The following is a 15,631-nucleotide window of genomic DNA, read 5'->3' as shown; positions in this document are numbered from 1 at the left end:
TAGGACACTGTATGTTCAAAGGCTGGAAAGCCAGGGCTTTGTATGCAGAGCACCCGCTCTGTTCTAGCACGGGCTGTGCGAAAGCTGGCTGCTGAGCAGGGCCCTGAGCAGCTCTGCAAGGGGGCTGCAGCGGAGCCGTGCCCCTTGGACCCCCCCCCCCCAGCCCGCACACCGGCTCTGCAGCAACACGGCGCCCGCAGCCCGCGTCGGTCAGCGTCAGCCAGGCCGCTCCGTGCAGCGGCCACTCTCCCCGCAGGAGCGGGGGAGACCCGACAAGGCCTGCACGCTGCAGAGCACGGTTTCTATCCAGTGTTCGCAAGACAGGTGAAACAATCCCTTAAACCTAGCCACGAAATACATTGCATACCTCCAAACGACACGCACCGACGTTAAGCCCCCGGCAGCACGGGGAGCCGCGCGTCCCAGCGAGCGGGCAGCTCGGCGCCGGAGCGCTTACCTCGATGATGCTGAGCCGCTCCACGCTGGAGGCGACGTGGTACTCTGCCGACGTCTCGTGATACAAGTCACCTGGAAGCACAGAGGGTTAAAACGTCAGCGGTGTGAGCCGCTGGTCGGCAAGGACAATCTCTCACGAGGGCATTGCTGGTGCCAATGCCTCTCAGCCCCAGATCACCTTAATTATTTCCATAAAATCGCCCTCTGCGCCCCCCTCCCTGCCCACTGTGGAAGCCTGGGCAATGCAGGCTCGCTTCTTTCCAGCAAGGTCTCATAACCTCAGTAAGACGAGGGCATTAGCAAGCTCGTCTCTCATTACAGTGAGCCCGTATCCTCGCGTTTTTTAAAACATGGCAACAATGGGATACCCGGGCCCAACTGTCCGATATCCTCAGTTTGCGGGAAAATAAAAGGAACTGCTCGAGCTGTGCCGCGGGAGCAGAGGTCTGATGTGCTCGTGCGTCTGCGCCTACGCAGATCTACTTTGTTGCAGGAAGCCTAAGTGTCATCTTCCACCGCGCGGCTACATGAATCGCTCTCTGGTTGAGGAGTCTGCTTCCTTTCAAAATACCACAAAGGTGAGCAGAAAATAAAACCGAGGCAGACACAGGTGAGAACAAAGGAAGGAGCGAGAGTAAAGAAGAGTTGGGAGAAATTCAAGTAATTCAAGCCTAAGCTGGAATATTTCATCATTATAGCGGAGAATCCTGTTTGTCACAGGAAGGAGCTGAACCAAAGTGGAAAATAAAGAGGAATCGAGAGCTTCCCCTTCCCAGCTCCCACTGGGCAGCTCTCTTTCTGCAGCGCTGGACAGTTATTTTTATGCTCCGTCTCAGCTTTTCCTTTTGTGAGATGAAGATAATAAGTTTTCCCTTTTTCAGAATGTGGCTGTAACAATTACAAGGAAAGACTGTAAAATGCCACATGCAGTTTTTACTTACAAAAAAAAAAAAATTTACCCTGGACATCATCGCATTCAGGGGTTTCAATTTTATCCATCAGATCATTGGAACTCCATTTGGTTATTTCTTTCGGGAACATTTCCTCATTGTCAGACAAGTCCTCTTTAAAAAACAGATTTTTTTTTTTTTTTAGAGTCACACACATACAAATATGTATACAGATAAGAGCACAGAACAGAATCATAAATAAAAGTAAGGCCTCATAATTCTCTGTAATCTTATTACGACTTAAGCCAGCCAAGTGTTCATAAAGCATGAGACTACAGTTTTTGCCGTACAGAAATCTAAGCGCATTTTAAAAAAAGTAAATCAGCAGGTTGTTAACAAACACAACTCCTAAGACGTGGAGGGGAAAATTAAAAAAAAAAACAGCATGGATTTTTATGCTACCATTTTGAGTAGCTAGTTTGACTTTTTTCTCGCCAGGCTTTCTGCCTGGCACTACTTTGTAGCCCTGCTCTGTGATGCTGAAGCACCCGTGGGCTCCAGGAGGGAGGTGGGAAAAACCAGCACATGCCACCGGTATCCTCCCAGACGTGCCTGAAGGCTGCGCGAGGTCTCCGGGGGGAAGCGGCGATAAGGATCGCTATTGTTAACAGGACCAGCTACCTAAAAAAAAAACCCACGAGTAATAAAGGAAACGTGAAGTCTCCAGGCTATCTTTAGGCCGGTTTCCTTCAGAGATGAGACTTGCTCACTCTGAGCACAGCTCTCGCTTCCTGCCTACCCCGACATCTTCTGAACCTGCTGGCTAACATCAGCCACGTTTCACAAAGAACAAGGGGCCCCCAAATTATTATATTCCAAGAAGATTAACGAAAAGGAAACAGAAAAGGAACTGGTGCCCCCATGATATCTCACTAGGTTATCGGACATGTCCGGGCTCTCCCAAGGCGAGCGTGGAGCTGAGAACAGGCCCCAAAACGCATGCGTCAAACCGCAGGTCCTCAGAGCGGGCAGCGGTCGGGGGAAGGCGTGCACCAAGCGCGAGCACCCTGCAGCCTACGGCCACCCCAACGCGGGAAATGTTCAACCACGGCAGAGCCTTGGCAAAGGAACAGAGCCCTGGAGCTCCCGTTCCAACCCCCAGGAAACCAAATCACGGCAATTCGAGCCTCGAAAGAGTGTCGTCGGTTTGGGTTGTTGCTTTTTTCATTTTTTATTTTGAGGATGTATCTTTTGTTGTCATGGAGGTTAATTGGTTTCTAATTAATTTACTGTTCTATGCCTAGTATTTTTTTCCTGAAAATTTAGCGCTTTGGAAATTTAATAATGAGTTATAAACATCATAATAACAGCAATTTCAGATGTCTCGAAGATCTAAAAGCTGTAATCTTCAGAGTCAGGGACTAGGATTCCCTCTTTCTTGTTGCCATATAGTTACTAATAAAATAATTAGTGGGAAGCAGCATAGGATCAGCGACAACAAGATTTTGAAATGTGTTATTCTTTTTAGCAAATCTGAGCAATAGCTCAAAAAAACTGTATGTACAGAGGACCGTACAGAGCCAAGCAGAGGCTGTTTATTTTTAGGAGTTTCTATTAACACTTTGACCATAAAAGACAGCAGCCTGGAGAGCGTTGTGTCAACATGCTATTTCATTTTTCAACTATGGAAAAAACGTGAGCAAATTCCCATTTCCCTGCACGAGGGAGCACGGAGCTACGTGGTCAGAGCAAGGCGAAAGCACGCGGGTGGAGAGCTAAGAGGGAGATCGCGTTCAAAGCTCCTCCAGCAACTTAATCTAAATATTAAGCTTCATTCCTTGAGAGGTTTAATTATAGCCCTTATTGCTGCGTAAGCACTCACAGAACGGGATACTGCTCCTGTTATTTGTATTTATTACAGGATAGATGTTACTGTATTTGTCACCGTCTTTCCCAGAGCGTGCCAGAGAAGGGAAGGGTGGGAAGCCTCAGGCAAGAAAGTTTTCGGGGCTCCGCTTACGTCCACCGCGCTGCGAGGGGCTGCGCGGGTCCGCGGGGAACGCTTGTGAGCCCTGCCCAGCACCGTCGCGCAGCCGGGGCCGCGCCGGCTCCGCGAGCCTCCCCGGCCCGAGGAGCCGCCCGCGGCGCCCGGTCCGTGCTGGCGGAGCCCGAGCAGGCAGGCGCTGCCTGCGGGGCACCGCCGAGCCCTTCCCGAGGGCTGCCCGTGCCGAACAGCACCCAGCAAGGCTTCAATTCCCAAGCCCAAACCCCCTCGGATTAGGCACAATCCTACGTACAGACAGATTGCAGAGCACAATCTGTACGTAAACGGAGACACGTTCTGTGCCAGCAGAAGAGGAGCTGCTTTTTGCTTTTTTTGTAGTATGATTTTATTAGCCAGCTCCTCCAAGCACTGCTACAGAGATGCAGATACCAACCGTGGCACAAGGCTCATTTTTGTTACCTCTCCTTCCCTGGCCTCTTAGGAGCACTTCAGGGATTCCCCAGGGGCCTAGATCCCAATGGGAAATGTCTCTATCTCTATTTTTATTCCCGAGTAGTTAAAAAGGCAGGACAGAGGGTGGATAGCAACGAAGCCATTTCGATGACTCACTCCTCTTTTCTTGTATGTATATTGCTACAATAAATCCTTTACGTACGGTTTTTGCAGATGCTACCTAAGTTAATAAACAGAGACGGTTAAAGCAAGTTGGTCCTTCTCTTTCTGGGCAAGAGGTACGTTTATCACCTTGACTTGCACGCACAGCAGCCACTTACTCCACTGCTGTGCAAGTCACTACCCTACAACAGCATGCCACTGGCACGCTCTCGCTCCCCGGGAATTTGGGACGTGCGCCTGAATACTTGACACAAGAACTCTCCTGGAACGCGAAACTATCGGTTTCTTGAGACCGAACTGCAGTTCAGCTGAACATCAGTGAAATTCGGCTTTACAAAACTGGGGCATGATCTTTAACAACTTCATTTCACAGAAAGGTCACCAACTTCATCAGTATATCTTGGGCAACTAGGCTAGATGAGCATTACAAGCAGAGAGAAGAGTCCATCTGTCATCAGTGGAGACAAAGCCTTCCAGGCTTAAATACACATCGAGTACAATATACCAAACGAGTGCAGTCAAACAAAGCATCTTCACACAGGCATGCACAGAAATAATAACAGGGCTTTCGCCTAGTACAAACAGTCAAAATACTTTGGGAATTCTGCAATCCACACTGATGAATTTTGGCACCTGAAGTACCTCGTTGCATTCACTATCATATTTCTTGGAACAGGAGAATAAGGAGTTAATAAAGGCAAACTTGGGTCTCTCGAGGCCCAAACAGGATAATTCATCATGCCTTTTACTGATCTTAAAAAAAAAAAAAAACAGTTATACTGAATCAGAAAGATTCAGACACACCCACAGTTCAGTTAGCATTGATCAATTTTACCCACGCTCATTTGCACCAAATAAAATACAGCTCCAAACGTGAAGATTGTTCAAGATCACTTCAAACAGATTACACTGAGCCCCAAACGTTGCTGCGTTAAATCTAACAGTCTGCTGGGAGATGCTGGGAATGCCTGAAGGAGCTGCACTGATGCTGCACGTACCTCCGTTAGAAAGGAGCAGATTTCAGACAAAGCAAGAAGTCTTCCCCACCCCGCCCCACGCTTTCCTTCCTCTTTCCCCACCGCTTCAGAAAACAAACATCGGTGGTTCAGGTTCCACATACCATGTGCATCGAAGAATTCGTCGTCTGAGCTGTCATCCGAGTCTCTGGCAATGCTCTGCATCCTCCACTCAGAGATGCTATGGCGTGAGGGACTTGCTGGAAAAAACAGAAAAGCCCTATGCGATACGCTAAATCGACAAGACAGAGAGTTCCCAACATGATCTTTGCTGGAGGAAGAGTCGTGTGTTCGCTATGAAAAATTCACTGCTGCAATATTAAAACATAAAACCCCGATGATGCTGGTGTGATGTCAGTGTACTGCTTTAGAGATTCTGTTTGTTTACTGTTGTTATAACCTGCCAGCAAGATGCTACATTAAAGCAAGCTGTTTGTATCACTCTTATGCTATTTTGAATGGCAGCTATTTATAATTGTTAGTAGGACGTGCAAAGTCAGCTGGGTTTTAAAGTTTGCAATTAGAAAGGAAGCAGGCTGATTGGAGGCTTTCTCTGCGCCTCTAATCAGCACACAAGCCATGCCTCAGCTTCACCAACTTTCGGGTGGGTAACTAAGCAGAGCAGCCTGGACAGAAATAATCTGTTTTCTGGAAGGAAATTGCTTCCACACAAATTGGATTAGAGATCTATTTAAACTTTAAACTTGAATGATTTAAACAACATGCTCTGCCCTGCTTTGTAGGGGAGCTGTCAGAGCAGCTGTCCTGATGGAGCAAGGAAAACGCCCAACAAAGCCCTTTGGTTCCTGCTTGCCTCCTCATCTCAGCCCTCCTTGCTCCCTCTCGTTTCCTGCTCCACAGTTTCCTGTGCCATATAAGTGTTTTACGGCATTAGTTTTTCCAGCTACAATTCAGCAGTGATCCAGCCTCAACTCTTCTTGGCTGAACTTGTCACAGGCAAACAGGCTGCTGCGGCCAACGCTGCCCAAGGACCAGCGAGAGAGGTGCTCTCTCCCCTCTTTGGGACTGCTGTCGCAGGCAGGAGCACACACAAAACGCTCACCGCAGCCACCTAACACGACAAAAACCCGAGGAGCCTGACAAATTCTCATTTAGCATATATAAAGGCACTGAGAGGCTCTGGTTACTATGATGGCTGTACAAGCCGCTTCATAGTAGTGCTGTAACAGTGTTAAGTATGTAAGGTCAAACGCTTCTAATTCTAATTTGGCATTGGCGTGTGGAAAGACTATACGGTGACCCTGCGCGGAGTCACCTAACTGCGGCTTTGCGTGGGCTCGGCAGCCCCCAGCCACCACCGCCCGCCCCGGGGGAGCGGCGAGCGAGGGGGCTGGCGGAGCAGAGCTCCGGCACGCTGCAGTGACGTCAAGGCACTCGCATAATAGCTGCTAAAAATAGAGCATATAATAACATATGGGAGGGTGACAAGGGTCCTGTTATCACCAGAGGTCTCGCTCAGATGGTATAGAAAAGACCGAGCTCTTCTGGAGACGGGGCTGCTTTTCGCAATCGGCGGCAGCGGTCGGTCCAGGCAGCCCTCCTTGCTGCCATATGCTAATGTGCTGCCATTTCTTAAAGCCAGCACGAAGGAGGATTAAAATATCTGTGTGACGTACTTCCCAGCACATCACAATTCATTTCATTAGTTTTTTTCCTCTAAAAGCTGAGACAATCTGCAGTTTAAAAGAAACTCAGGCTTTGCTACAAGAGAAAACCTCCAAGTAAAATCCTGAAAGGTCGGAAAACCGCAGCTTCCAACGAACGCCTCAGTGCTGGAAGAGGGAGGTCACGGCAAAGAGCGTAACAAAGGATGGGCACGCCGCTATAAAATCCTAGAGCAAGCCAGGTAGTCAGCGCTTTCATATTTATGTAACGATTTATGAAGCGACTAGTAGGCTCTTCCCTGGGGCTCACTCCACTGAATCATCGCAAAGTAAAACCACTGTTCGCATCTCGTTCACCCTGGGATGAAATCAGTGATGGAGCGGTAAATAAAAAACGGCGAGTCAACTCGCAATCTTTTGTACGTATGAGGGATGGCTAAGCTTCACTCACCCGCATCTCCCTTCCACTGCCGCTGGAGGAAAGGATGTCCCTGGGGGTTTCCAGAAAAATCAAGATTTTGCCCTCTTGCTGTGAGAGTTATCAGCTGTGTTTGACAAAAAGGCGAAGGAGTTGCTGAGGGCTCAAGCCCTCTTTCCGCAGCTCTCTGAGAATTCAAACCCTTTCGTATAGAACAGCCCAAGGAAATAAGTTTAACACAGCACAAAAGCTGACTGACTAGGCAAAGGTGAAGGACAAAATTCAGGACTCAAAGCTCAGTCCTTAGAGAGTACCCACAGGGGCTTTAACAGCCAAACGCTCCTGGCTGAGTGGTATTTAGAAGGGAACATAAATGCCCCCCGAGGTCCCACGGAGCCTCGGCCTGCGAGGCATCGTGCCTGCAGAGCTGCAGTGCGTTGCCACCGGCGAAGGGCAGCAGCCCCCAGCCACGTCACCGCCACCAGCGAAGGGCAGCAGCCCCCAGCCACGTCACCGCCACCAGCGAAGGGCAGCAGCCCCCAGCCACGTCACCGCCACCAGCGAAGGGCAGCAGCCCCCAGCCACGTCACCGCCACCAGCGAAGGGCAGCAGCCCCCAGCCACGTCACCGCCACCAGCGAAGGGCAGCAGCCCCCAGCCACGTCACCGCCACCAGCAAAGGGCAGCAGCCCCCAGCCACGTCACCACCACCGGCGAAGGGCAGCAGCCCCCAGCCACGTCACCGCCACCAGCGAAGGGCAGCAGCCCCCAGCCACGTCACCGCCACCAGCGAAGGGCAGCAGCCCCCAGCCACGTCACCACCACCAGCAAAGGGCAGCAGCCCCCAGCCACGTCACCACCACCGGCGAAGGGCAGCAGCCCCCAGCCACGTCACCGCCACCAGCGAAGGGCAGCAGCCCCCAGCCACGTCACCGCCACCAGCGAAGGGCAGCAGCCCCCAGCCACGTCACCGCCACCAGCAAAGGGCAGCAGCCCCCAGCCACGTCACCGCCACCAGCGAAGGGCAGCAGCCCCCAGCCACGTCACCGCCACCAGCGAAGGGCAGCAGCCCCCAGCCACGTCACCGCCACCAGCGAGGGGCAGCAGCCCCCAGCCACGTCACCGCCACCAGCGAAGGGCAGCAGCCCCCAGCTACACCACTCCAGAGTGTGGCAATCTCCCCTTGTCCCCCAGGAGCTGACGGTGGTGCTGAGCTGCGCAAGCTGCACTGCAGCACCTGCCTTGCTTGTGCTCTTCTGCCACCCAGTACTGCTTCCTAGCTGCTTCCTGCTCTTCAAGTATTTTTTTTTTAAATAATTTCTCTGCTTTTGAGATTGGCAAGAAATCTGCCACTTGTCACTCAGAGTTACACTTATGGGACAACTAGAAACATTCCCAAACCCACAACAGGTCATCTGAGAAGACTCAGCCTGCAACACCAGCGGAGAAGGCCTCTTTTACGAACGTTAAAAGGGACTCACTGGAGCAACATACATTGTCCCAGAGGGGACAGCCATTAGCAGGAGACATGCTCATACCTCCCAAAAGCACAATCTCCACACAGTTCACAGAGGAGCAAGTCATCAGTGTACCATCTTACCTCCTCTTTTTGAAGATCGTGAGGACTTGGAAGAAGTGGACCACTGCTTGGTGAGTGATCTCCCAGATGCTGTTTCACTGTTACTAGCAACATCCTCTGCGTCAACAGGCGAAACAGTGTCAACTTCAACATCCTTCTCTCCAGGAGTGTCTTTGGTTCCGTGCTGCTCAGAATCATTTTCACCGCAGAACTGGGCCATCTTCTGAGCCAGCATCAACTGCGCCTCCTTCTCCAGCTGCCGGATATCCTCAATGGTGAGCCCGTACCACTCATCCTGCCAGCACCAGGCCTGCCGATGGGCACGGACCATGACCTTCCGCAAGCCTGCAAAGCCAGAATGCCCCTGTCACCAATGCTACAAAACTTCAGAGAGAGATGTGTTCCCACCCCCTAAACCTCAAGATATGGTGGCATCGAGTTCAGTGGAGTTAATGACACCGTGCTGTAGTCTGCAATAAAGGACTTTCATGTAGCAACTGTTGGGACGGCAAACTGGTCACCACTTCATGTATCGCCTCCCTTCAGTTCTTGCTAACCAACCATGCACCAAAATTATTCTGCAGCTGCTTTCAACTGGGGGAGCGACTTCCTAATTTCAAACCCAGGGTTTTGTTTTGCGATTGCCTGCTCCATCGAGAAGGAGCCAGGAGCAGAGCCCAAATGTCCCAACTCCCTTGAAGTTGTGGGAAGTTGTAACATTTAAATCCAGCCTTCAAAGTGAAGTACATTGCCAGCAAAACAAACAAGAAAACAAGCAAAAAAGACCCCCAAACCCTACTTTCTTTTATCTAGAAGAGTTTCAAGTGGTTCCTTCCTGAACACTGCACAGCCACCACAGGCTGCTGACGTGGCAGGAGCACATCCCACACTGGCAGGGCTAGGATGACCAAAACCTCTCCTTCCCCTGGAAACCTGCAGCCGGTTTCTATTTATCAGTAAAACAGTCTCACAAACACAAGCTTCTGAGATAATGGGATGGGAAGGAAGATTCTCTATTTTACAGATACAGCCCCCTTCTGCTGCATGAGAAAAATGAAGTGGGTAAAGCCAATTTAAAATACAATTTCAAAATGTCACATCTCCAAAAGGAAGAACCATCTGAAATATCAACACACACAGTGCTTGTGACCGGGCAACAGAAACTTTCTTCCAACAGTTTTTAACTCTTGTGTTGGCTACCATCGTCATACGACTAAGACTTTAAAACAGGATAATCACTCAGGATTTTCAACCAACAATACCGCTGAAAAGCTCATGGCAGGTCAAGACTCCAAACAGCTATTTATTACTGATATGAGCACAGAGCAGTAACGGTGCTTTTAAAAGCTTCTGCAAATATTGACAAGCTAATTCCCAGGAGCCCTTATGAAAAATCAATGATTATTGCTCCCCCTGTAATTATGGGAAAATTGAGGCAGAGCTGGGTTGAAGGACATGCCAAAAGCAGCAGTGAGAATTGGTGTTATTGGGATTACAGAGCCACAACTTTCTACCCCTAAGCTTGGAGCAGAAACATCCTGCACTCCAAAGCAGGCAGGTACTGTATGTATGTATATGTATACTTATTTTTTAACTTCTAGGCCTGGCCATTTTTCTGCTGCTCTGCACGTTTGTTTAGTCTCTAATGCCACAATGCATGCACCGGCCACCACAAAAAAATCATCTTGTCAGGAGGAAACAAGCATTGAGATCAGTCGCCAACACGACGGATCAGCTCAACCCGAATTTCATTTGCACAGTAAGATTCAATCTATCAATTTTTTACGTATTTCTCTGCCTGACTTTCAAAAAGGAGCTCCACATAACAGACGCACGTTTGAGCCAGCAGGCTATGACCTTCTGGGGCAGAAGGAGGGTCCTCAGCAACTTCATTCTGTTCAGCCTCAGCAGAGATTCAGAGTTATTTCCCCCACCTGATTACTTTTTGCAGAACCGCAGGAGAATGTTTTAGCCTCTTCACCTCCTGTCACGATTGACATTCAGCAGAGCTTAAAAACGAGGATTAAACTCTCGTCACATCCACCTCCGAAGCCAAGAAAGCGTTTCCCTTGCCATAACTCCGTCTGCACCACCACAGCCATCCTTCAAGCTCCGTCACGTCCACTTCCACCTTGCTTGAAAGCAGACCGTGAGCAGACGCAGCGATGGGGACGGAGCCCCCGGGGCTCTCACTCTCCGGCTGCCTCCGCCGCTCCGGTCCCGGGACGCAGCAGCCTGGCAAGCGCCATGGCCTCTGCACCCAGTCCCTGGCGCGCCAACGCGCCAGCTCTTCCGCCCCTCCAAAATCCTCTCTGCAAGGGCGTAGATGCCACTGACTACGCATCTCTCTGTTTTAAGGAACTAACATCATAAGGAACAAAGAAAACCACTTGCGGAAAACAAGCCAGCCTCCGAAGTTCCCCTGTGCCTTCTTTCACTTCTTCCCTTGGCTCACAGAAATCGCCCGCGCCACCTCGCTTGAACACAGCGGCTGCGCCCGAGACCCCAAGTCCCCCTGCCTTATAGCCTTATTCTTTTGAAAATAAGATGTCGTTATGGGGCTTCGTGGTTGCTCTGCCTCTCTCCCTCCAGATCAGTTTTGAAGTCAAAAAAACAGAAATCATTTTTCCCAGCCTCCGGCCTTCACCCGGGATGCGTCAGCTGTGCTGCAGCTCACTCAAGCACGGGGAGAAAACCCGGAAGGGAACGAGGCTGTCCAGGTACACAAGGAGCGAAAAAATAACAGTCACGGCCTGCAGGAAGAACCTCGACTGCTAGTGATGGAAAACTCGAGCAGCCCCAGCTGGTACACTCAGCACCGAATACACCCCTAGGGCACAGGGGCCGGAGGGCTCGCCGGGGCCCCCACGCCGCTACGCGAATCCGTGGCCCGGCCGGGAACGAGCGCCGCCTCGCCTGTCCGGGGATGGCTTCCTCCCATGCCCAGCGGGGATTCAAGTCCCAGAACGTTTTTCTCCAAACGTCAGAGAGAAAACAAGCTTTTTACTTGGAAAGTGAGAAGGAGGGGATGGAGCAGACGTGGGAATCGGAGGGTAGCTGGGGACATCTCTCTTTTTAATCAGGCCCCTGTCCCCGCACGCGAACCCACTCCGAGCTTTCAAGCGGTGCCTCGGGGCCGCCTCCAGCCCGTGGGGCGGTTTGCCTTGCGGCCCTGGGGCGCTGCCGGGGAGCGGGAGCTGGCCGGGAAGGCCGGGCTGCGGACGGCTTCGTGTCGGCCACGCTGCTCCGGGCCGGAGCCAACCTCCGGCGGAGGCGAGGCCGCGGCAACACAGCGCTCCTGCGTCCCGTCCCGCTGCGGGCTGCGCTCCCTTCTGCCCCCGCGGAGCAACCACCACCAGCAAGGGGAAAGGACCGCAGGGTAGCGGAGGGTCTCCCAGAGAGGTCTCTGGGCTGGGAAGAGAGAACCGACGGCACAGGAGAATCGGGCAGATTGTGCAGTTTGTTTTCCGCTCCGCCCAGCGCGTGCCATGCTCATCCGAGCCTTCTCCTCCGGACTCGGGGAATAACACCACGGTCTGAGCAGGCAAGCCACGCACTGAAGTCAGCAAAAATTACAGGAATGGGATTTTTATAAGGAGGTGGGTACCAGCTGATTTCAATAATATTAGAAGTTAACCAGATTTTATTATTTCTCTAGCAAGCACAGCGCTTTGGTTTAAAAAACAAACAAAACCACACATGCACATATGCACACATGCAGACTGAGCTCAGAAGTACCCATCATTTTTATCTTGATTTAATTGCAACATTTCCTACTGCGCTGTGCAGAAAGATCATCTGCAAAGAGTCCAGCAGGGTGCAAACATTTAAATCACTCGCCTTTCAACTCATCATCTCAACAACTCCGCCGCAAAGATGGGTTCAATCCTCCAAGCGTCGACTTTTTTAAGTGCTTTGCCTGCAGATTGGGGAGTTGTACTCAGAGCTCACAGAAGGAAGCGCAAACGAGCATGAGGCAAGCCAGGACTGGGCGGACTCTCTAGCTGCATTGGAAAAGCTTTTGTCTACAGTTCTGCATTTGTCTTTTGATTTGAAATAAAAATAGTAACTGTGTCAGAAACTCAATGCAAAAAAAAAGAAAAAAAAGAAGAAGAAGAACAAAGCCCCAAACCCCACTCAACTATCCACATAATCTACAGGTATCCGAAAAGTCACTTTATGTACCCAGTGGCAACATCGCAAAGCGTTTTATAACACACAATTGCCTGGCAGCAGACAAAGGACGTCTGATTTTCCTTGTGCGACACTATTTCCTTGACAGTCACAGTAGATCCCACAGCCTTGTCTGTACAGTCCTAGTTGTCTGAAGGCATCTGATCATACATAGCCTGCAGTTATGCCTGCTTGCTCCCCTCCTTTCCGCTGCTCAGACCACTCACAACGCAAAGCGCGTGGTCATGGTCACATCACGCTGACTGCAATCTGCCCAGGCTGGAAAAGACAAAACCGTACATGCAGGCCCCAAGGGACAGCGCCGGCTGGATGAACTTTCTCATTAAAGTACTTAAGTGAAGCAAAAGTTGGGCTACAGAGCTTTCCAAAAGGATTCCGCTTCAACCCTGTGCAACAATTTGGGCATATTTACCCTAAGATGCATCGGCTTAGGCAAAGCTCCAGTTATCAGGACGGGAACACACATTGCCACAGTATATAATCAATAACCTATACACAGTCAACCCGTTTGTTTAACAACAAAAGAGTCACAGCCCACGTGCATGATTAGGAAGCGAGTGGGAGCAGAACATTATGCAGTGCCAGTCCAATTAAACTTAAATTCTATGGAAAAGGAGTAAAAAAGCATACAAATATTACAGCCAAGTAGACTAATAGCCCACAGTTTCAGTCTGTGTCTCAGGCTGTCAAAGCACTGAGTAACTGTCCAATTAGTCATCAGAAAAAATGGCTGCTATGCTCAGTAAGAGATGGAGAACATTTCAACACCATCCCCCAGAGTTACTCCCTCCGCACTCAGTAGCCTTTCCACATATTACAATCCATCCATCACTTAACTCAGAAGTTTTCTTCTTTCAAGCCAGTCTCCAATTTTCGTGTGCCCCAGTGAAGGCCTGCTCCCACCTCGGGCAGAGTTTGGATCCTGCTCTTGGATCACGCCTCGGTATTCTTGCTGGCTTGACAGCCCTGCGCACAGAGAGCCGAATGCCCAAAAAACAGCTTTGCCGAGGCTGGGCACAGAGGAACGAGGCCAGAAATACCTCAGAGGGGCTGGCAGACAAGAACATCTGCGGCACCTGGGTCCACCAGCTCGTTTTACAATGCACAGACAAAACGGAGAGCAGCCTATAAGCCTGGTCAGCCACGTCGTAGCCCACATCCAACTTAAGCATACTCACACCCAATTGTCTTTTGTGCATGGGCTCTGACACTTTTTCACCCCCTGGCAGCTTGCCCACGGCTATCCCGCTGCAAGGCAAAGCTATGCATCTTCTGCAGATAGCTGAAGTTTTTGCTTTCGCTCCTCAGTCACTCAACTTTGTCTCTCCTTAAAGACTTTTCTGATTTTATGCATCTTAACCACATTGAAAGACATTATTTGCCATCATTAAAACAGGGTGGAAAGGCTTTTGAAAGGCAGACAATGAACTGGCTCAGCTCTCTGCAAAGCCCTTAAAAGAGGAAAATGGCAGGCAATCTTTTATGAAATACAAAAGAAACATTTCTAAGGGACCGCAGTTTAATCTATGCCAAACACCTCTGAACAACTGGAAGAGTCACATGCTTCCTTTTCATTTAACAGATACAATGGAGTTGTTATTCTGCCCCCATGTTTTGCAGTATACACTGAATTAACCCATGTCACCAAAACGCCGAGGGAGTTTATTGCAGACAGCCACTTGTAATGGAGTCTGTAGCAGGTACCAACCTCCATCTGTAGGCAAAGTAAAACCAAAGGAGCTCTAAGAGTGCAAGCCGTGACTCTTCAGAGAACGGTGCATGCCTTGCTCCACTGCTCTATCAGTGTTTTCCACATTAGCTCTCGGGAGCACAATACAGCTGAAGAGAGCTATAAAACCATTTACTTACTCTAGCATCATACACTTCACAGCAGCTTTGCATACAGACAGGGACAGCCGTAGAGGTCACGTAGGGGAATCTACTGTGTACAGAAACTAGCCAGCAACCTTCACACATACGACAAGTTGGCCCCCTCTTCATCGCGTCTGTGTCCGAGGACAGCTGTAGATCTACGTTTTTTGAGATGGGAATGATTTAAAGAAGCATTCCCTAAGTTTTCCACCTGGCTACAGATTGTGTCTCCTGCGGCAAGGCTCAGAAACTATAGCAGTTGTGTTATAGATTTTCTGCAAAGAACAAATTGCTGCCAGCACTGCTCCCACTGTTCTGACTTGCACAGCCTCCACTTAGTTACTCCCGGGACACAAACAATAGCTACCTTCTTAAAAGCACCTACCTAAGAATAACGCATCAACCAAAGTGGCACATTAACTCATGACTGAGAACGGTCACTGACCCACAGTGGGTTACAAGCACAGTGGGGTGCGGACCCCCGGACACTGCAACTGGGAGGTCAGAGATGTATGGCCACACGAGCACCCACCCGCCCTGCCGCAAGGCAGGTGGAGACCGGCAACTCTCCAAGAGCCCTTTCCTGAACCCTTTAGAAGGGGGACCTGTAGGTGTAGCTCATTTCTTTGAGTAGCCCTTGAGGATTTTGTCCAAAATAAAGAAAAGTGGTCAATTTTGAAAAATAACTGCCTAAATTTTCAACAGACAAATCCTTATCTAAAAAAAGAAAATGTACGATCTTGCATACACAGGACTTGAAAACCTTTCAGCAGCTACACACAGATTCACACCTACTGTGATTACAAACGATAGAATAACATGTTTTTTCTGAACTGATCCATAGCTCTGCGCATGACAGGGCAGTCTGGCCCAAAAATCTCTTTATAGATGTGTCTTGTGATACGTTACATTGCACATACCTCACCTGCATGTTTCAATTCAGAAACAACATTAAGGAGTTG

General features: G+C 50.0%; 1 protein-coding gene across 27 annotated transcripts in view; it reads right to left on the bottom strand.

Moving 5' to 3' along the window:
• PITPNM2 (phosphatidylinositol transfer protein membrane associated 2) overlaps window positions 1-15,631 on the bottom strand; it is a 138,293-nt gene that overhangs the window by 32,527 nt on the left and 90,135 nt on the right. For 17 of the 27 annotated variants that reach the window (XM_068911327.1, XM_068911324.1, XM_068911331.1 and 14 more), the window contains 4 exons: window positions 8,625-8,948; window positions 5,087-5,182; window positions 1,398-1,520; window positions 458-528 (listed from right to left, as the gene is read on the bottom strand). In XM_068911327.1, coding sequence (XP_068767428.1) covers window positions 458-528; window positions 1,398-1,520; window positions 5,087-5,182; window positions 8,625-8,948 — 614 coding nt within the window. Of the gene's footprint in view, window positions 1-457; window positions 529-1,397; window positions 1,521-5,086; window positions 5,183-8,624; window positions 8,949-10,537; window positions 15,625-15,631 lie in introns of those variants that run through there. The other 10 variants (XM_068911339.1, XM_068911332.1, XM_068911342.1 and 7 more) reach the window with 6 other exon arrangements.

Source organism: Struthio camelus, chromosome 17 (assembly GCF_040807025.1).
Source record: "Struthio camelus isolate bStrCam1 chromosome 17, bStrCam1.hap1, whole genome shotgun sequence".
Lineage (NCBI taxonomy): Eukaryota > Metazoa > Chordata > Aves > Struthioniformes > Struthionidae > Struthio > Struthio camelus.
Note: the sequence above shows the minus strand (reverse complement) of the source record. Positions and strands in the feature narration are given on the sequence as shown.